Here is a 21,160-nt window from a genome sequence, read left to right as displayed (position 1 = left end):
TTATCAATAAAAAATAATTCAACACAAACTAAACTAGATAAATTTATAGAAACCTCATTCGCTGAGTTAAATTATTTTTAAGTCAACCTTAGACACCTCCGGTGCTGAGCACAGCCCTCTCTTGTCCCTCTCACCTCGCTGGGGGTGTCCTGCCGCAGGAGTTCACGTGCTAACACTTCTGCTTTTTTGAGTCCAGAATCCAGCAGATGCTCCAGCCCCAAGCCTACGCCATCACAGAGGGCGTCCATGAAATCATCCTAGAGAAACGTTCCAAGTGTTAACTGGCAAATTCAAGTTTTATATTTTTAAAAAATTATCAAATAATTAAGTTATATTTTCTGCTTATTTTAGGACTGTAATACATTCCAAGTTTATTAATTCAACTAAAGCTGGAATAAGAGAACTAACAGTCTATAAAGGGAAAAAGTCAGCAAGCCTGTGATTTTGTGTCCCACAGATAACACGCTGGAAAATGTTTATCACCGCAGAGCGCTGCTGCTGCTGGAACATGGTCACGTTTAATATCACACTATGTTTGCAGCAGCATGAACAGTTAAAGCAAGCAAACACACATTCAGAATTACATGAGAATGTAATTTCATTCCTCCCGTGTCGGTCGGCTGAGCAAACCCTCAGAGTACACGGTACCATCAAGTCAAAGACCCCAAAGGTGCGGAGAGGACCCAGACCATCGGGCACGCTCAGCCCACTTAGCCTGTAACAGCTGTGGATCCTCCTGCAAAACTAGTAAAAGTGTGTGCCATTTTGGAAAATGAAAACTCATCCTGTTTAGTGGCACCATTATCGGATGAAGTTTTCACAGCGGCCCGGCCTGGCTGGTTACCTGGCCCCCAGCCGCCCTCCTGTCGCTGTTCTCCGGAGGGTGCAGCTCGGTCCCTCTGAGGGCTGCCAGCTGGCCCACGCGCTTCACAGCTCGGAGCACAGCCTGCGTCACTTGCTTCTGAGCCTCCTTCACCACTGACGAAATGTCTGAGGAGCAGCCCTGCAGGACAGAAGGACCAGGGTACCGGACGCGCGAGGTCACAAGGGCGGGCGCAGAAGAGGCCCACCTGGGGAACACGGAGCCTGCTTCACCGACAGCGACTGCGTGTCACCCAAGTCTGGGCAGAACCAGGAAACGTGCAACACGACAGCCATGGCATAAAATGACTCAGATACAGGCCCCCAAGACCTTCCACACACACACGAGTTGGGAGGTAAGAAGGCGGTGACCTGACGGAGATGGGCCTGCCGGGCGCTCAGTGGGAGAAGGGTGGCCCGAGCTCCTCCCCGGGCCCCCCCGGGTCTGCCCGGTCTGGTGGACGGGGAACAAAGACGCTCTGTTACCAGGGAAAAGTGGGGAGGGGTGCCTGAAACATGCAAACTGAAGGTCTCGGGTGCCCCAGAGCAACGGGGCACGTCCCCACTTGTCCCGTCTGCCAGGCGACATCAGAGCCCTGCCCCCTCGAAAGAAGGGGCTGGTACGACTGAGCCCCACTGCAGGCCCAGCCCGGGGAGGGCTCGTGGCAGGCCTGAGAAGGCCCGCCCAGGTTTTCTGGAACGTTGCGCTAGGGGGCCTGACTGCTCCTTTTTAAAGGTGAGCCCGATCCCCTCTCCCGCACACGGGCATTCTCTCAGGGGAGCCTGGGCCACAGCAGACGACCAGGCCCCCGGGGTCCGCCCCTCCCTCCACAGTGGCCACCTTTCACTGGTCCCCCGGCCCACACTGCCCAGAATAGAGACCACCTTCCCAGCGAGCCTGCCGCTTGGTGGGGCCGCACGGAGGCTCTGGCCAAGACATGTAAGTGGAAACGTCGACGGCAACTTTAGGCACCTCCCTTAAGAGGCCCTGGCGGCCCCGCCCTTGGCCACCGGGTCTGCCACCGTGTGACCTGAGCTCCCGCGGAGCCGGGCCACACTCCAGGCACAGCGCAGGGACAGGAGGAGCCTGGGCCCCGAGGACTCGGGGAAGCACGACCACCCAGCCGACTCCAGACTCTGCTGAGATGTGAGCTGTGGTCTGACATCCTGGCTGCCCGACTTCATCTTACCTGACAGGAGGGAGGGATGACAACAAAGCCCCTTTCCTTGCCTGGGTCTGCAGGCTGGCACCCCTTCAGCACCAGCGGAACCCAACCCACACGCAGGGCAGGGCTCCCCGTCCTGCCGGCAGCCCTGCTGAGGCTCGGGTGGCACGCCCTGGGGCTCGGCCAAACCTGCCTCACTAGCCGTGTGACCCTGGACGGGCGCTCAGCGTCCTCCCTGAGGGCGCGGAGACCAGCACCGGCCGCCGGCTGGGCTGAGGGCTACAGGAGCTACTGCGTGCGTCACTAGGGCTGCCCGCGCCTGGGGCGCAGGTCTAGTTCGGGGCAAGATGCGAACAGGAGACAGTCAATAAATACTTCCTGAGCCAACAAATTCTTCTAGTGATGCTCAGCAAGTCACTTTACCTGCAGAAATAACTGTAAGCAGCCTCCTAGTCTTTTCACCTCTTGCCTCAGCTCATCCGGCAGAGCCGCAGCGCTGCCTCCAGGGAGCTCACCCCTCAGCCAGAGCCTCGTCAGCACCACCAGCTGCTCAAAAGCGCTCGCCACCTGGACGGTGAGCAACTGGGTGGCCCCGCTGGAGAACACTTTGAAAGAAGAAGGAGAGTTATTCCAAGAAACAAGCTCCAGATAAGAGAGCTCAACACGCTCGCCGTTAGAACACGTGACACACTCAGACGAGGCTGGCAGCCGCCCAGGGCAGGGCGCGGCCTTTCCCGGAGGGGGCGTGCGGGCGCAGGCTGCTCACCGTCACACTGACTGTCCTCATCCTGTTCCTCGTGAGCTTTGGAAACGGCAAGGATGCCCTCGCAGATTCTCAGGAGATTACTGACCAGGCTGTCTGCCACGGTGTTTTCTTCACCGTAACTCTGGCCCAGAAGCTCTAACGATGAACCAATCAACTCTCTGCAAACTCCAGGAAGAGGCGATTCTGCAGAACCAGGGTAAACGGTGCCCGACTTCCCTGCTAAGCCTGTGTCGACAGAAGACAGCCACCTTAAGCCTCGTTTCCAGGGACAACACTTTCAAACAGAGGCGTTAGCACGAGCGATTTGGAAACACGGGCCAGTGGGCCCACAGCGGGCTACGCCTCTGCACGCCGGAGGGAAGTCGCAGTCCCACGGAGGAGGCAGCCCCCCACCAGCGTCCATCCCTAGCTTGGTAGCTGTGGATACAGATAACGGGGAATCCAAATGTCCCACATAACCACTGGTTTAATCTTCTTCACTTACTCTGGTGACACCTAAGGAACTGCGAACTGTGAAACCCATGGCAGGAGCATGAAAGAACAGAAACACAATACATACAAGTGAAATAAATGAAATCAACCCGCTAGCTGGGCACGAGGGCAGGGACAGCGCAGAGCATGATGACAGGGCCGTCCCGGGGGCACCTCTCGGCCCCAGGCCCTACTCCAGGGACACCACAGTCAGCCAGGCTGCAGCCAAGGGCCATCCACAGCCAACCCGCCACATCTTGGGGAGACAGACGTCCAGCACGATTTTCTAAGCTCTGTCCAAACCAGAGGCAAGTGGAAGAGCTGGAAGAGCTCGCCTGCAGCCCCTGGAGGCAGCTTCGTCCCAGAACGCTGCCGCGGGAGCACGGGCTCACTCACCACACGAGGCGACTACAGGGGCGCACAAAGAGCAGCAGACTGAGAAGGACGGAAAACGGAGGCACAGGGTGGGGACGGGGAGGAGTCCAGAGCCACGGTGAGAGCTTGATCTGGGCAGAGAAGGAAGAAAGGCTGCCAAGCACCAAGCCCTGTCACTGCCGGGGACGCACCAGCACCACGATGGCAATGACTGTACTCTCGTCACCGCGGACAGGTAGATTTCAGCGTCTGTTTGACGAGACAGCTGTGCTAACACACCCTAAAATCGAGCACCCCCACTTCAGAAAGATGTGCAGAAATTCAGCTTCAAAATAGGGCCCCAAAGGTGAGATGTTCGGACACGTGCTCGACTTTCCAAAGCTGGGGTGCCCCCAGCACACCCCCCGCCTCCCTTCCCCGACCGCACGGCTGCCCAGGAGGCTCCCACTAAACACCCACAGCAGGAGGACGGGGTTCCGGCTCCTTCTGCAGGGACCCACAAGCCAGCAAAGACCTCTTCTATTTCTGACTTCCTCTCAGTAGCATAACTTTTTTAAAGGGCCCTTAAAAATGAGCCTTGAGGAGACAGGTTTAGTTGTCTGGAAAAGGTACCTTCATAAAGCACCTTGCTCTCAGACAACACTGAGTAAGGAAGCTGCTCCCACAGACACACCACCTTTTATTTTGCTGGTGAACAAGAAGCCTATAGCATATTTTGTTTTACCTTAAACGAGTAACAGGATAACAGTGATCCTCCTAAAAGATACTTTGATGATTAAAAAAAGGAAACCCTAGTGCCTTTATTTTAAAGTCAAGACGAGTCGTAGTTTCTTTCGCGGCCACTCGTATCGCACGTGCCTTGATCAAGCAGACTGCTTGGTGGCGACTGTGCAGCCCTGTTCACTAAGGCGCCGGCGACGTTCTGCGACGTGCACAGACCTCTGGCGCAGGGCTCCCCCCACAGACGCGCATGCCGCGTGACCCCCCGCCCCTCCAGCAGGCTCCCGCCTGACCAGCCGTGCTTTTCGTAACTGCTCTGGCTTCTGCGTTTTGGCTGTCCTTGAACTTCCTGCGGGCACATTCACCCTCTACACGCTCCTCATCATCTAGTTGCTTCACTCAGCATAGTGTTTCTGGGACGCACCTGGGCTGGATCGGCAGCTGGCTCTCTTCTGTCGCTGTGCGGTAGTCACTGTCACCGGGTGGTGACGTTAACTACTAGAAGTGCTTACACGTGCAGACTCACAGTGCACCCACCCCCTCTTCTCGTGAAAATTAACATTATAGTCAATATTGGCATAAAATAGTTACTCAGTGGAACAGTGCCTTATTTTTCTTTTAAACTTCATTATTAAAGTAACTGTAATGAACGACACCTGCATACTATGTAAAATTCAGGAGAAAACAAAGGGTACGCTGTGAAAAGGAAGTCTTCCCTCCCGTCTTGCCCTGCTCCCCCCTCCCACGGACAACCAGCGCCTCCAGGAGACGAAATTATTTGCACAAGGACGTGAAACGAGGCCGTGGCAGAGACAGGGCTGGATGCTTCTCTCAGGGCCCAGCAAAACAGGGTGGGAAGGTACCTGATGAGCGTGACGGACGGGCGTCCTGGGCTGAGCAGGCCGCGATGTCGAGCAGACAGCTGGAAACCCTTCTGTTCTTCATCAGACTCCTGCTCCTGGAAGAGACGCCGCGAGAGTGGTCACCAGCCAGGCGGGACGGCGATCGGGACGTGCGCTTCACATTCTCTAAAGAACACGGACGCCCACGCGTGTGTTTCCAGGGAAACTTTGTCCTCCAGCGCTAAATCAATTTGGTTCACTGAGTAAGAATCTTACCCCTTACAGGTGTTATTCTAAGCCTACAGTTAACCAGGGGAGTAGGATAAACATTCACAGAGCACAGCTGGCCCTGAACAACACAGGGCTTGGGGCGCTGACCCGCAGCACGGAAATCTGTCTCACGGAGCCAGCCGTCTGCTACCAGGCTCCTCTGCGCCCGCAGATCCAACCCTCAGTCCAGCCGCCCTGCAGGATTTGCTACTGACAAGGACCCGCAGTTCAAACCCGAGTTGCTCAAGGGTCAGCGACCCTGTTCTTCAAAGGCTCTGGACACTGGGCGGAGTAAACAGCAGACGTGGGTTCCAGGCTCGCCGGCACAAGGTCCACAGGAAAAGAGAGAAATTGGGCAAATGACGACGAGACAGCGCTATGCTCCACAAGCGAGTGCCCGGGGGCCAGGAGAGCCTCCCGGAGAAAGGGCGCTGGGGGATGAGGACAGTCAGCCGTAACGAGGAGGTAGCGATTTAGAAACGGGCACAGGACGCGGGGAGACCTAGTGATGGAAGGAAGGATGGCACACGCAGGGACCGTCTGGGAGGAGGAGCGGGCCCGAGGCTGGGCGTGCGGGCCAGATGACCCTGGGTGCCAGTGAAGGCAGCGTGGGCTTGGCCTGGGCACCCCGCGCCGGGCAGGGTATCAGATGGGGCCGGCTGGGTCCAGGCACTTGTTGCGCGGCATGCAGAGGTGGTGCTGGGAGGTGCAACAGTGGCTCAAGAGGACAGAAGACCTCACCTTCAGGTCCTCTTTCCGCCGCCTGCCCTCGGCTCGAGGGTGAAACACTCAGCCCCCTACCTTCGAGGGTGACCAGCCTCTGCCGTTGCTCCTCCTGCTGCTGGAAGAACCCGCCCACTTCCCCGTCACCATCCGTGCTCGACTGTCTCGACTCCAGGTCCAGCCCCGTGTGTCAGAGAAACTTCCAAGCTGTGACTCGGTTCCAAGTCCAGAACCCCCAGCCACCCAAGAAAAACTCTTTGTTGAAAAGATTGTTAAACAAAAGCTTTCTATCTGTAGTTGCCTAAATGTTTCAAATGTAAAATTTCCCCATGAATTCCTGCAGGACAAGCAGAGATGTGACTGGTAACAGGAGTGGAAAACATCAGCTCTCACAGGCCACAGCTTTTACTCAGCAGTGGCAGGGACGGGTGCGTCATCACAGCACGCGTGGACCAGGAAAACGTACCCTTTCAACTGTAGTCAAACAACGTTCAAACGCAAATAAAAATACACCGGTCACCTTCCTCTCAAAGAATTTTTACTTAATATCGGGGGAAATTTTACTTTAAACTGTCAACAGCACATATCAAAATGCACAGGCTGCCAAACCGCCCGCAGCCCCACATCCCGGCCCCGCAGCAGCTCCCTGCTCCCCGCCCGGCCCTGCGGTGGCTCCACACCCACCTCCCATCACAGACACTCCTCTGAGGCTGAGCCTTCACACGCAAGGCTTCGACCAAGAGCAAGTCAAGCTTTTTAAAAAATGATACTTTTAAATTACGGAAGTTGTCAAAAATATCTCTGCCAAATTAAAATACCTGATTTCAAAATCTTAGGAAATGTTAAGCTTTGATTCTTCAGTAGCAAGTTAAACATCTGTTGATTCCTTAATCACTATCCTCAAAGTCAGCACATACAAGCTGTCAGTCACTAACTTTCATGTTATCAACACTCATGTTTGATCCACAATTCTTATCACGTAAAGTTCATAATAAAATAGTAAGAAACTAGTCATTTTTAAATCGATAGGAATTTATAAATCATACTCCAATGAATTTGTAGGTCCGATTTGAATTTTTGGGAGGCTCACCTCACTGGCTTAAGCATAAGCCCATCCACCCAATTCTACTCAAGGACCATTTAGCTCATTTTAGTGCCAGAGCCCAACTCACGGCAAATCACCTGCAGGTATCACTGTTTACTGGTGTTGGATCAGAAATCATAGCCTCTCTGTTTTCCAAGATTTCACATAATTCAGTGTGTCTTAGGCTCCCAACAGTACGAGCGGCCACTTACTGAACAGCCGTCTACAAGGCTGGAGGTGTGCAACATCATCTCGAGTCCTCACAGCATCACCACCACCAGTCCCACGTTACAGACCCTGGGCTCCCAGGACACGGGGCCTCACAGGTGACCTCGTCCCGTCTCCAAATTACAGATGAGAAAACTGAAGCCTCAAGACGCCACATCTGGGCCCAGCCACGCAAGGCACGGATGAGCTCTCAGGGCTCCGTAGGAGCCTGGGACGTGTCACAGCACCACCCCGCAGGGGCGCACTCAAGGAGGCCAGAATCCGCGGGAAGAGCACGCTCTGTATCTCTTCCACCCTGAAATGCTTGGCTGTTACGTGTATAGCACATAAATGAATAGCTTGTTCGCTCTTGACTATTTCTTACTCTGCTTAGCAGTCAGGATGCAGTAAACAAAGCAAAAGTAACAGGGAAAAGGTCGCCCTCAAGTCGTTCCACTTCTTTGAGGAAATTTCATATAAACGACTTTACAATAAGCCTGGTCAAAAACAAGGAAGGCCTAAAAAGGTTTAGAAACCCAAATGGATTCTGACCTGCAGCTAAAGGCAATGAAGTTAAAAAAAAGTGTCACCAGAAAATGCTGTTCTTCCGTGTGCCAGAGACAGCACGCACAGCAGTCGAGAAACCAGGACGTCTGGAGTCACCAGACCTGGATGTGAGGCCCCTCTGATGAGCCACGTGGCTCTGGACACGTCCCTGAGCCCCTTGACGCCCTCACTACCCCATCCGTGAGGTGGGGGTGGGCCAGGGGATCCGTGGAAGGTACTGCAGGAGACACTGCTCACACGTGCTCAGCAGACGCTCCTGCCAGTGAGGCTTCTGCTGGACGAGATGCCGTTGACCTTGATATCCTGAAAAGTCCCTAAGCCCTTCTTCAAAGTTTCAGACCCCAGTATACACCGGGATGACCCCTGGGGACCCCAAGCTCACCACGTCCGCAGATAACCCCTCCTACCGCCCTGCTCAGGGAACACTGCGCTCCCCCAGCCGCTTGGCCATGCTGGGACCATCGTTCACCCTGGAGCCCGCGCCACCATCAACCCCACACCGGCCACCACATCCCGTGGATTCTGCGTCCCGAGTGCAGGCAAAACCTGGCCCCTCCATTCCCGCCTGGCCTTAGCTCAGGGCTTCATCAACGGCTCAGGCCTGTCGTTTCCCAAGTCCTGGCCTCCAAGGACAGGGAGTCTTTTGTGTTCATCTTGGTACCCTTGGGCATGGCAGACAGTGGTCTTGTTTAAAAACCGAACTAAGTATTTAAAAAGAAGTATTTGTTTAAAAACCAAACTAAGGCGCAACACTAAATCAAAGAGGAAGGCCCTTCTGTTACACCACTCTGCCTCTTTGTAACCTAAGCGTGCGGGCTGTAAGCAGAGCCAGTTTCCACTTGAAAAGCATCTATTCACCGTGGAAGTCTGTGACATTTTTATTAATAAGCAGAAGTCCTCTATCGCCATGGTGTCTTGTTCTGTGGTGCTCACACCAACCCAGCGGCATTTAAACCTGTACAGCTCACACCACAGTATCACAGAATGTGCCAAGTTTCTGTGAAAGCGTAATTTTAAGTAATAAACAATTAAAAAATAAATACATAAAGTAACAAACACTGTTCACTTCTACAGGAAATGAGACTTAGGGTATTGTAAGTTGCTCTTGAAACTCACCTGGTCACACACTGAGGGTTTTGCCTCCTGTTCTCAGGGTGATGCCCTAAGTGCTGTGCCTTGATCGGCAACGTGCCACAGCGGGGCTCCCTTCACAGACACCCGCCGTGACAACAGACAGTTCTTTAAAAAGTAAATCATACACATGTTCACCCAGAACAAGAAAGCCAATAACCGAGTGTCCTTACCTCCTTCTAGAAAATGAAGAAACTGGTACATCCGTAATGTCAGGTTCCCACTCGTCTGCAGGGTCACAAAAGACATCTTCACTCCTGTTACTACTGTAACTCTGAGAAACATAAAACACATAGTTTCTATTAATTGTGGGTTTAAAATGTTTAGCAACTAAGGAAAAAAGTTTAAATACTTTGTCTCACTTATAAAATCAGCAAGGTTATCTGATAAGCCTGAAAGAACCACATTCATAATAAAAGCTTAAAAATCACATGACACTGGGAAATAGTAAGAGTCTAAGAAGCACAGCAGAGCTCACTCAATAATTTAGAAGTAATAAAACTGGGATTTAGAAGACATAATAAAAACAAAAAGGATAGGCTCCTCAGGAGAGGAATAAAAGAATAATCTGACAACATTAAGATTTAATCACTTCCTGGTTGAATATTACTGATCCTGACAGTAATTTTTTATTTTAATCTAAATATTTAAAGCCACCAATTAAAGTTCTAGCAAAATACTATATAGAGCTTGATTCAGAAACATGTAATTATACGTAAAAATAAGTAAAGCACATCGCAACCAACAGTTGAGAGCAGAATGTAAGGTGATAAATGAGGGCAACTGATCTACCAGGTTCTAACGTGTAAGTCAGGCAAGAATTAAATGACCTCAGCACAGTTTTCTGTTGTTCTAATTACACAAGCAATTCACATTCATTGTAGAAAATCTGGAAATTATTAATACAGACAAACACAAAGGAAAAAAAGGTAAACCCGTCACAAACCCGGCAGGCAGAGGTGGACACTGTCGGCTCTGCTGTGCTTCTACTCGGCCTTTTCATATTCTCTACTGTGACCACACCCTCCGTCCCTGGAGCTAACCCTGCTCACTCGTGCTGCAAGTATTCTCCCAACACAACTGCAGATTTGACTTTCAACATTTCACTCGGGATTACTACAGCTCTGTTCATGTTAGGAGGGCTTTGGAATTCTCTTCTGAATTACCCTTCCAGTTCTTGTGGGTTTTGTTTTGATTTTGATCAGTTATTCTAGCATCATAACCGTGACATTTCTGTTCTTTGCTGTGTTCTAGAGCAGCTTAACCAAACAGGATTTACCTGTTCTCCGGAGGTTCTCAAGTGCTTACCTATGAAACTGACTGAGATCAGCATCTTTTTTTTCAGGCTAGTTCACTGACAAAACTTTTCAATTTATTGCCTGGTTGTTCATCTACTAAATTAACTTTCATAATTCCTCTTTTTCTAGAAAATTTTTTCTTTCTAGAAAATTATCAAACTTAGTAGCATAAAATTTTATATATAAGATAATTTTTAAATGTTTTTGTTATCTTTAAATTCTATTTCCCATTCCTAAAATCACATATTCATCTTTTCAAAGGGCCAGAGCTTGAATTTAATTCTAATTTACCCATTATTGCTTTTATTTTTTAATTGAAGTATAGTTGACTTATAATGTTGTTCGTTTCTGCTGTACAGCAGTGATTCAGTTATAGATATACATTATTTTTCATATTCCTTTCCATTACTGTTTATTATAGGATATTCCCTGTGCTGTACAGTAGAACTTTGTTGTTTATCTATTTTATATATGCTAGCGTGTATCTGCAAATCCTTAACTCCTAATTTATCCCTTCACCTCTTTCCTCTTTGGTAACCACAAATTTGTTTTCTATGTCTGTGATCCTCTTTCTGTTTTGTAGATAAGTTCATTTGAATTATATTTTAGATTCCACATATAAGTGATATCAGATGGTATTCTTCTTTCTCTGTCTGGCTTACTTCACTTAGTATGACAGTCTCCAGGTCCATCCATGTTGCTGTAAATGACATGATTTCATTCTTTTTTATGGCTGAGTAGTATTCCATTGTATAAATATACCACATCTTCTTTATCCAGTCTGTCGTTGGACGTTTAGGTTGTTTCCATGTCTTGGCTGTTGTAAGTAGTGCTGCTGTGAACAATGGGGTGCTTGTGTCTTTTCGAATCAGATTTCCCTCTGGATATACGCCCAGGAGTGGGATTGCTGGATCATATGGTAAGTCTATTTTTAGTCTTTCAAGGAATCTCCATACTGTTTTCCATAGTGACTGCACCAATTTACAGTCCCACCAGCAGTGTAGGAGGGTTCCCTTTTCTCCACACCCTCACCAGCATTTATTGTTTGTAGACTTTTTAATGAGGGCCATTCTGACTGGTATGAAGTGACACCTCACTGCAGTTGTGCCTTGCATTTCTCTGGTAAGTAGCCATGTTGAGCATCTCTTCATGTGCTTATTGGCCATCTGGAAGTCTTCTTTGGAGAAATGTCTATTTAAGTTTTCTGCCCATTTTTTGGTAGAGTTGTTTTTTTGTTATTGAGTTGTGTGAGCTGTTTGTATATTTTGGAAATTAAGCCCATGTCAGCACCTTGGTTGCAAATATTTCCTCCCATTCCCTAGACTGTCTTTTCATTTTGTTTATGGTCTCCTTGTTGTGAGAAAGCCTGTAAGTTTGATTAGGTTCCACTCACTTAGTTTTGCTCTTACTTCTGTTGCCTGGGGAGATGCTTTTATTTTTAATGATTCCTTCATTTGCTCTCCTTTGTTTTAGTTTATTATTTTCTAGATTGACTTAACCATTTAGTTTATTTTCATTTTTCCATTAAACAATTCAAGCATTAAGGCTGTAATCTGGCAGATTCTTCAAGTTTTTATATACAATGTCTTCATTCTTGTTATTATTCTAAGTAGCATAGACTATAATTCCACATAGTTACATTACTTAATGGTGAGATATCTCACAATTTATATTGCAACTATTTATTAAATGTTTTAGGGATAATAACATAGTAATATGGAGAAAAATTAACTTTAGGTTCATTCCCTTCACAATACACCATAATAAATTCTACAATTCAAAGATATAAATGTTAAAAAAAAAAAGAATTAGAAGAAAAGGCTCAGAAATGGATACTATTTCTAGACTAATAGGTAGCTTCAAATATGCCAAATTAAAAATGCCTGCATAACAAAATGAAACCAAGGAAAAGTCAACATATAACCGGGGGAAAAGTGTATAGAATGAATATAAAATAAAGGTTCATTATCAAAATATGTTAAGAACCTTATAGAGGTTAGCTCATTACCCACACTTCACTTGCCAAAAAATTCAAAGGACATGCACACATCCTTTACCAACGAGGAAACAGTCAAGCCCCCAGATTCACTAGTCACTAAAACATAAAGTGAAATAAACCAGCAACTTTGGTAAAAGGCAGTACTTCCGGCAGGCAAACTGTCAGTGAGCAAGTCTAACGGAACATGTGTACTTTTGGTACCACTTTAGGAAAGACGGCAAGGAGCTAGGACACTAGGAACTAACGTGTGCAGAGCTGCGCACAACTAGCAGCTGCGACTCAGCGCAGCAAACAGTCAGGGACACGCCTCACGGCCCTGAGGGGGTAAACGTGATCACGGGATAGCGCAGTGCTGGGCGCAGGCGGTAACTCACGTGACGCACACAGCCACCTGTCGAAGTCCTTCTTCCCTTACGTTTAAATGTAAGATTTTAAAACACAACTGTAACTGAATATATTCAGCACTAAGTTTCTCTATTACAGTTATAACGACATTAAACCCGTAAAACCCCTTCTGCAGGCAGCAGGGAAGGAAGTACACATGGGTGTCGGTCGGTTTGGGCAGTGTGGAGCGCCTTTTATTTCACCTGCCAAAGTTTCTTTAATAAGAACATGTCACTTTTATCCTTTTTACTTCAAAAAGTTTATAGAGATTTTAATAATATTCCAAACCTCGTAAAGTTCTTTCATTGCCGCAAGCTTAGATTCAAACTTTTCCAGACTCCAGACGGTTGAGACCCCTAGCTGCAGGTTTCGGACCTGAACACACGTGTCAGAACCACCTCCTTTATCCGGGACAACGTGTCTGAAAGAAAAACCAAAGGAACCGTGCTTATCCTAAAACACATGCATGCAGTTTTCTGAATCAGAGTAACTCCCGTGAAAATCCAGTCTCCTACTTCAGTCCCCCGACAGGTAAGTGTTTCTCTTAGAGCAGCACTCACGTCCGGTATATATTACACTGAAATGACTTCTCATATGAAAAGATTTTAATGAAAAATCCTAATGTGTATTTTTTTAAAAATGAAATACTGATAAATTTTCAACTCAAAAGAAAATTAGTAAATTCCAAAAATATCTAAAATTATTCTGTTTATAAAATCTACTAGTATGTTAATTGCTGAGAGCCTGGGTCCCTCCAGAGTGAGCCCTGAGCGGGGGCCTGAAGTGTCGATGGGGACTCTGACGCTCGCTCATTCCCAGACCAGCCCTGTAGACCCTGTGCCTTCAGAGAAGCCAAAAGAAAAAAAATCATATGAAGGTCAACTAATTTAAAGCAGAGAAGTACTTGACAATTAAGGTAACTACTCACCTGCCAAAAACATAGTTCTTTTCTAACTTCTTGCTGACGGCGTTGGCTTCCTGAATCATCAGGGAGAGTTTCATGGAGCCCCAGTTTGGCTGGACTGGCAGAAAGCACAGACAGCAGGCTCAGGACCCACGCACGAACGTGAACACACACCACCCGCGGGACAGCTCAGCTCCGAGGGGAAAACGACTTCGAGTGAGTGGCTGTGACTGCGCATCACAGAAGGTGAAGGGGTATCTGAGAAACGTCTCTTCAGCTCCCACTGGCGAAATAAAAGCTGCTTCACAGAAGAAGACATGGAAGAAAACTGAAGTTCACAGAGAAAGGGTAAGACTTTGTAAGAGAGGAAACGCCAAGGACAATGCTTCTCCTTCTAATATTTTTAAAGATTTTCTTTTTTTCCTCTAGTTTCTAATATATTCAAAGTATTAGGTCAAGTATACCATAGCCTTAACTTAAATAGAACCACAATCTTTTTTATTTTGCCTGAATTTTTAAAAGAGATAGATAACACAGACAGAGATACGTCAGGACATAAAGACAAATCTCAGCCCACAATTCCATGTCCCTAATTTAAACTTAAGATTTTATCATAAACATTTTCTATATTGTTCAGTCAAACCTATAACCAGTATTACCTTAAAAATATTTTTTGGAAAGATAAAAGTCATTATTCATATGGATTAAAAAAAAAATCAAGTATTCATTGCAAGGCACTGTTTTCAGACCTAAGAGGAATAAAAAGGTATGTTAATCCAATGTACGTATTACCTCTTGCCGCAGATATAAAGAGCAGCAATAGTTTCAAAGTTACACAAAGTACGCGCGTCCTCGCTAAAGCCCTGACCCTGGATGACGGGCGCGTCACAGGCTCCTGGGCGGAGGGACCCGCCAGGCAACAGCGGGAGATGCAGTTAGCACGACCCAGGATCTGGGAAACTCAACACTAAACCACCTGATTTCATCAACAAATGAGTTACAAGCGGACAGACAGGGAGAGAAGGGAGAGCGAGCGGACAGACCGAGAGGCACGCCTACCAAACACGGGGTGTGGACCACGTCTGTGCCCTGATTCAAGCAACCCAAATAGATCAACAAATTATGAAATAATCCAGGAAATCTGAATACAGACTAGATATTTGATGAGTATAAGAAATTACTGTATTTTAGGTGTGATAATAACATCAAAGTTATGCTTCAAAGAGTGACGGAGAAGAGAGACCCTAACTTAGAGGCGCAGAGTCAGCATTCCCGGGCCAGATGGGAGGGTGTCCGGGCTTTGCTCACGCGGGCCAGGGAGGCAGGCACAGAGGACAGGTGGAACAAGGCTGCACGCGGGTGGGGACTGCTGAGGCTGGACAGGACTGCCTGAGGGTTTATTGCAGTAGTCTCCCTACTTCTATAGTTTGCTTGAAATTTTCTATAATTAAAAAAAAGTTTACGTGAAAAACTTGCTGTGTTCCACACAGGAATGTAGCAAGTTACCAAAACATAACTCCCAAGTGAGAAAGAAAACAAAGCACCCAATGATTGAGCACAATTTGGATAATAATTCTCATAAAATGAGATTACGACATTTTAAAAAGCATGATCCACATTAAAATAATACTTGGAATTTCGTTTACTATTTGCTTAAGTAACTAAATGTTCTAAAAAGTGAATATTCTAAAAATAATCATTCACACAAATTTATCTAGACACATGAAAGTCCCAGCAACATCCAGAAGAAAACGTTTCGAACACACACAGGTAGCTGCCACCTCAGCCACTGCATGGAGCGCCGCAGGGCCCTAGGAGATGCCTGGGGAGAGCACCGCGCACTCACTTGTGAGGGGCCTGTCCCTGCTGCTCTGGTTTTGCTGTAGAATCTGTACTTCCTTCGCAATTCTTTGCTTCTCAGCTTCTAAAGCTTCCAGAATTTTTGCGTGGCGGATCCGGTGGTCTTCTAGAGCCTAATTGATGTTCATTCATACAGAGCCACACACAGGAATATGAAAGAGAAATTGTGAAAAAGACGGATAATGGTAATACGACATAATCCTCACTTCACAGCACGTTTTACTAAGCGTAAAGGTTTAACCCATTTTACGTGTTTTAGTAAGCATAAAAGGCTTTTAAAAAATGATGTATGAAGTATTTTTATAAAATGACTTTTTTCCCCACAACAAACTCATGAGGAATTTTTGATGGCATAGATTAACCTTTTCTGTCCCATTAATAAGAGCATAAATACCTTCAGGGGAAAAAAGGAAAAAAAACTACTCAAAAAAGCTCATATTCGAGAACATTTGTTGACTAAAAAGCACACCAAAAAAAAATCTCATTTGACAAATAAGCCTTGTAATAGCCCACTAATAATAATTGTTCCCAAGATTTAAACAGTTCTGTGTTTCTCTTAAAACTCTCTGAGGTGGCTCGCTGGCCACTCTGCGTCCTGGAGCTGCCAACACGCACTCGTCCCGTGTTACCAGGGCTCTGGGGTGACTGGGAGCATTTCCTTCATTTGAGAGTAAAACTTGAAGGCTAAGATGTAAGAAATCGAAGCAGAGATTAAAACGGTGGCTCTGCAACCTCGGTCTCCATCAGAGCCCCTCCAGGACTGGTAAGAACAGAGTCTGGGCCCGAGGCGGCGGTCCTGGAGCAGCCCGAGGGTCCGCGCTGCTCACGGGGGTGCTGGGCCGCTGGGCCGGCAGGGGTTGGAGGACCACCAGCGGAGACAGGAGGGCGGCCGCCGGGTTCACCAACGGCCTCTGGTTCCACACTCCCGCCTCCTGACTGGGCTCTGTGAGCCGGCCCCTGAAGGAAGCCTCTGTTCTCGCCTGAGCCCCCAGGACTGGGGGGACAAGGCCCGGCCATGAGCTCTCAGGGGCGGCAGACGCAGGCAGACGGGGCGCCCCCCTGGCACCGGAGGTGACCAGTGTGAGAGCTGTGCCTTCCTCCCCCCGCCGCGCACGTTGCCCCGGTGTCACTTCTCCTTCACGTCCCCCAGCACCGCTGACCACGGAAAAGAGAAAACGTGAATGGACTTGCTGGAAAGCACAGCTGTCCCTCTGAGAAGATCAGTGTGATGCTGTGTGAGCACATCTGGGGGCCAGACGGGCTCTCACGTGGGGACCTGGCTTTGGCCGACGCCTGTCAAGATACCGTAAGTTCTTTACCAAAAAAACCCAGCTTTTCCTCAAAATGAAGTTACCTGTTTTGTAGCCAAAGCCTCCATCTCTAAGCGCTTTCTGCTGGCGTGTGCTTCCTGCTCAAAATGCTGCTTTGCCTTTTCTAGTTCCTCAATTTTGTGAGTAGCCTTTTGATTATTTATTTCCTGCATTCTCTTCCTTTGAGATTCTTCTTTCTTTAAAGAATAGTAATAAAAAATGAATAGAGCAAAATACAGAGCAGTTCTTCAAAAATAATACCAAAAAATTACAAAAGCCCCTTTTTTCAAACGAACGCACAAGACGCTGACTCACTGAAAGAAGAGGTGCCCTGCGGCCTCCCCACCGTCCGGGCCCACTGACCCACTAAAGACGACTGCCAGCCAGACCCTCCAGAGCCCCGTCCTGAGGCGGGTTCTGGGGGCGCAGGACGGCCAGCAGGACAGAGCCTCCCCGCTGCCCTCCTCTCCCAGAGCCTCCCCCCCCACCCCCGCATGCTTCCCAAGAGAAGTCAGACACGCCCGGCCCTTGACGCCCCCAGCGTCCCCGCAGACGGCCAGCGCGTCACCCGGGGCACCAGCCGAGGAAGAGAGCGCAGCTGCCTCGCACCAGCTCGGCCTCCAGGGCGCTGATCCTGCTCTCATACGCAGCTTTCTGAGAAGAGAGCTCCTGCTGAGCCATTTCTTTTACAATCTGGATTCCCTGCATCATTTCTTCCTTTGCTTTCAACTGTGCCTCTTTTATTTCCGCCTCAAGTCTGCAAGGTAGCAAAATATTTGCAAGGTACGTCGTCAAGAACTCTTCCTAAACTACAACAGCTCTCAGTCATATTAGGGTGTTTTCAATTAAACCAAAGTTCAACTCTTAAAATTTAATTTCTGATATTCTGTCAACAGTGTTCTTAAATTTTTACTAGCTTTAGAACTGAACACAAAGAAAATGTAAAAGAATGAAAATATGGTTTCTAATTTAGTTACTACTGTAGATGTCCGATATTTAAGCAAATATGTTTTTTCTACTGCTTAAGTTATATAAAAGTATTTTAACTTATATAAAAATATAAAATATCTATTTGTAAAAATGATGTTATAGTGAACACTGCAGTAAATATTACAGTTGACATTACAGTAAACACAAAGTGTGGGTATTTTATGTTAAACTAACGATGTTTAGAGCAAAAGTTACTTCACATATTAGTTTCTTTCAATTCACGGTTAGGTCCCTGGTTACAAGTGTCCTGGAATGACTCTAAAAGCCTAACCCACAAGCTGACAAAGCAGAGACTGACACAGTTCGCAGTCATCTGCAATCATTCTGTGGGCAGGTAGGGGTCCCCAGAGGCCCTGGGGAGAGAAACAGGCATGGCTTTCTGATGGAAGAGAAGCCATTTTTGGCCTAAGCCACTCTGGGACCTAAGGCGGGTCCCAACGCCTGCCTAGGACAGCTCTCAGGAGTATGATCTTAGGGGAACAAGAGGACAACGGTCATCAGACAAGAGAGGTAACAACAGGACAACACATCAGCTGTGAAGACTCCAGCTCTGCTTCAAGGGGAAAGACTGGCCTGAAGGCTCAACCCCCAGGTCAGCCGGGACCTCGGGGAGGAGGGACGTTGGCCTTCCCTGACCTGCATGACTTCAGTCTGCTGAAGCCGCGACTCTGCCGACTCCGCCCCGTTCTGCGCTGAACTCTGCTCCAGTCAGGCCCCTTCGGGAACATGCAGGTACCCCTGGCTTAGTCCCAGTCCTGCTGAGATGCTCTTTAGGAAAGATCCCACGTTCTTCCTATTTGCTGCACATAATAAACTTTCTTTCTTCCATCTTTGGTTTGGTTGTGTTTTGGCTCAACACTCACCAGGAGGCCAGCCCAGTTTTGGGGTAACAAAAGTCAAAACGTGCAGTCAGCTTTGTCACCTTTCCACATACAGGAGGAAAAGGGTGGATGATCATGGGAAACTGAAAGCTGCTTTCTTCTCAGCAAGTCAATGCTTTAACAACTGTACTGCAAAGAAATTTCCATACCCAATTTTACTGAAAATAGAGTAAGAATATTAAAAGAAAGAGGGCCAGGGGCTAGCAGGGCCCGGGGCCGGGGGAGCAGGAGCCACTGTGCAGCGGTTCGGAGGCTGAGTCAAGCAAAGAGAAAGTTCCGGAGATGGAACACGGTGATGGCTGCACAACGGCGCGCATATGCTTAGCACCACTGGACTGTCGTTCAAAATGGCTAAGAAGGTGAACTTTATGTTAGTATATTGTATAACTTAAAAAAAAAGAGGGCAAATGAAGTTCAGACTTTTTCAAAAGGTGACAAAGCGGATCCGTCCGGCCCGCCGAGTCGTTCCTGAGCCCCTGCCGGCCCTCCCTGCCCACCCAGCCCTGCTGCTCCTCCTCCGGGACGTTTCTCCCGACTCAGACGCGGACGCTCACGGCGCCTCAACAGCCCACAAGCCGCACCTGCAGGCTGGGCCCTGCCCCTCGGCTCCGCTCTCCACACCCGGCACGGCGGCCCCTCTGGAGATGGGATTCTGATCATGTCTGTCTCACGTCTGCCTAAAACTCTGTAATCATCCATATCCTCTAAGATGCAGGGCTCTGTCTGTCTGTCTGTCCCGAGAGAGGATGGGTTCCTCCAGTGCAGGAGCTAAGTCCCCAGTGCCCTCTTCAGCCCGAGCACCTGGTACAGGGGCAGGTACACAGCACCTGCTCAGGAAACGTGCGCCGGGTGAACGAACGCGGGGAGATCCTGACCCCGGCGCCCTCTCCCACATGCTCACTGCTCCACGCCAGCAATAATACTTACTGTCCTCTCTGGGCCGCGAGCAAGTCGTTTTTTGCAAATTCAAAGTCTTTTGCACCCTTGCTCATAAGAGTTTCTCTACCGGATGGTCTGTCCCCTTTCTGGACTCCTCCTGGGTGATTAAATCTAAAATAGTGATCGCCACCAAGAATCACCCGATCACCCTAAAGCACACAAAAAATGCACGACTTGAGGTGAGTCTGAACCAGAACTTGCACGGGACAAATCCCTACGCCCAGGAGTGAGCATGACCTAGTGCCACTAATGACAGGCCTACGGGCCAGCAGCTAGCACTTAGTAGGAGCTCCATCAAACACGCCGCCTCCCTGGCGGCTCACAGCCACGCAGTGGGACGTGTGTTATTACCCCAGTTTTAGGAACGAGGAAACTAGATCAAGCACAGAGCTTAGCAGTAACAGTAATACATAAGCACCTGCTGAACTTACTATCTGCAGACACTCTGTTAAGAACTTTCTGGATTCTTTCATGTCCTCCTCTCTCACCGCTCCCTGAGAGACAGGACGCACATGAAGTGACCATATGTCCTGCTCTGCCTGCAACAGAATGGCTTACACCTGTTCTCCTAATGTAGTTATTATAAAAAATGCTCTCAGAAGTGTCCTGACGTGTGACACAAAATCGCCCTCACATCGTAACTTTTCAGAGGTCACACAGCAAATGGCAGGGCCCGGGCTTCAACCCGGTCTGGCCTGGTTCCGAAGACCCGCTCTTACCGGACACGTGGGCAGCCTCCTGGCACCGGCTGGCCGCGAGAGGGCCTGGGTCTCTGCCCAAAGGGAGGCGACTGGTGAGATGCCAGGACAGAGGCCACAGGAGCTGCAAAGCCCTGCATCTGGTTCACTATGGACCTTACAGAGGAGACCCTGGCTCAAAAAAATTAAACTCCATCCCCAAAGTCAAGAAATTTCTCACACTTAGCAGCAGCCAACTTACATGATGTAACACCGTGGGTTCCAAAATGAGTTTCCCATTGATGTACGTCTTTGCTTCGCCCACCGGGGTGATGCTCACGGTGCCATCAACATTGCTGATGGTGCTGTGAAGACAGGGGCACACTTACAGCTGCAGCACGGACAAGCAGAAACGGACAGTCCGCCCCGGCTCCTCCTTGGTGTAAGGTCCACATCAATCCATGACGACACCTGAAAGTTCTCTTATTTTCCTACAGCTAGATTTTGAACTTTTGGTGAAAAAGCCTGGCGATCCACCAGTGGTGGGAAGAATTTCCATTGTCTGTATTCTGATTATAATTACTTAAAAAAAAAAACCCTCCCCTCACCCCAAAAGAAAAAAATTAAAGGAAAAAACATTAAACTATTGGCAGTGGTTTACTTATGAATGAAACAGTGTCAGGCGTCATTTTTTACTTTTCTGACTCCTGGCTTTATATACGAGCTCTAACAATG

The 21,160-nt window shown here is 48.5% G+C and overlaps 1 protein-coding gene across 5 annotated transcripts in view; it reads right to left on the bottom strand.

Moving 5' to 3' along the window:
- Positions 1-21,160, bottom strand: part of KIF14 (kinesin family member 14) — a 46,052-nt gene that overhangs the window by 4,333 nt on the left and 20,559 nt on the right. For 4 of the 5 annotated variants that reach the window (XM_074351561.1, XM_074351560.1, XM_074351562.1 and 1 more), the window contains exons 15-27: positions 20,688-20,790; positions 19,737-19,897; positions 17,548-17,695; positions 16,983-17,135; positions 15,615-15,741; positions 13,793-13,886; positions 13,153-13,285; positions 9,357-9,457; positions 5,223-5,317; positions 2,794-3,018; positions 2,451-2,632; positions 845-1,003; positions 135-257 (exon numbers count right to left, since the gene is read on the bottom strand). In XM_074351561.1, the coding sequence (XP_074207662.1) occupies positions 135-257; positions 845-1,003; positions 2,451-2,632; positions 2,794-3,018; positions 5,223-5,317; positions 9,357-9,457; positions 13,153-13,285; positions 13,793-13,886; positions 15,615-15,741; positions 16,983-17,135; positions 17,548-17,695; positions 19,737-19,897; positions 20,688-20,790 (1,804 nt within the window). The remainder of the gene's footprint in view (positions 1-134; positions 258-844; positions 1,004-2,450; positions 2,633-2,793; positions 3,019-5,222; positions 5,318-9,356; positions 9,458-13,152; positions 13,286-13,792; positions 13,887-15,614; positions 15,742-16,982; positions 17,136-17,547; positions 17,696-19,736; positions 19,898-20,687; positions 20,791-21,160) is intronic. The other variant, XR_012501754.1, reaches the window with a different exon arrangement.

The sequence above is a fragment of the Camelus bactrianus genome, chromosome 23 (assembly GCF_048773025.1).
Source record: "Camelus bactrianus isolate YW-2024 breed Bactrian camel chromosome 23, ASM4877302v1, whole genome shotgun sequence".
Taxonomy (NCBI): Eukaryota; Metazoa; Chordata; class Mammalia; order Artiodactyla; family Camelidae; genus Camelus; species Camelus bactrianus.
This window is presented reverse-complemented; position numbering and strand designations above follow the sequence as displayed.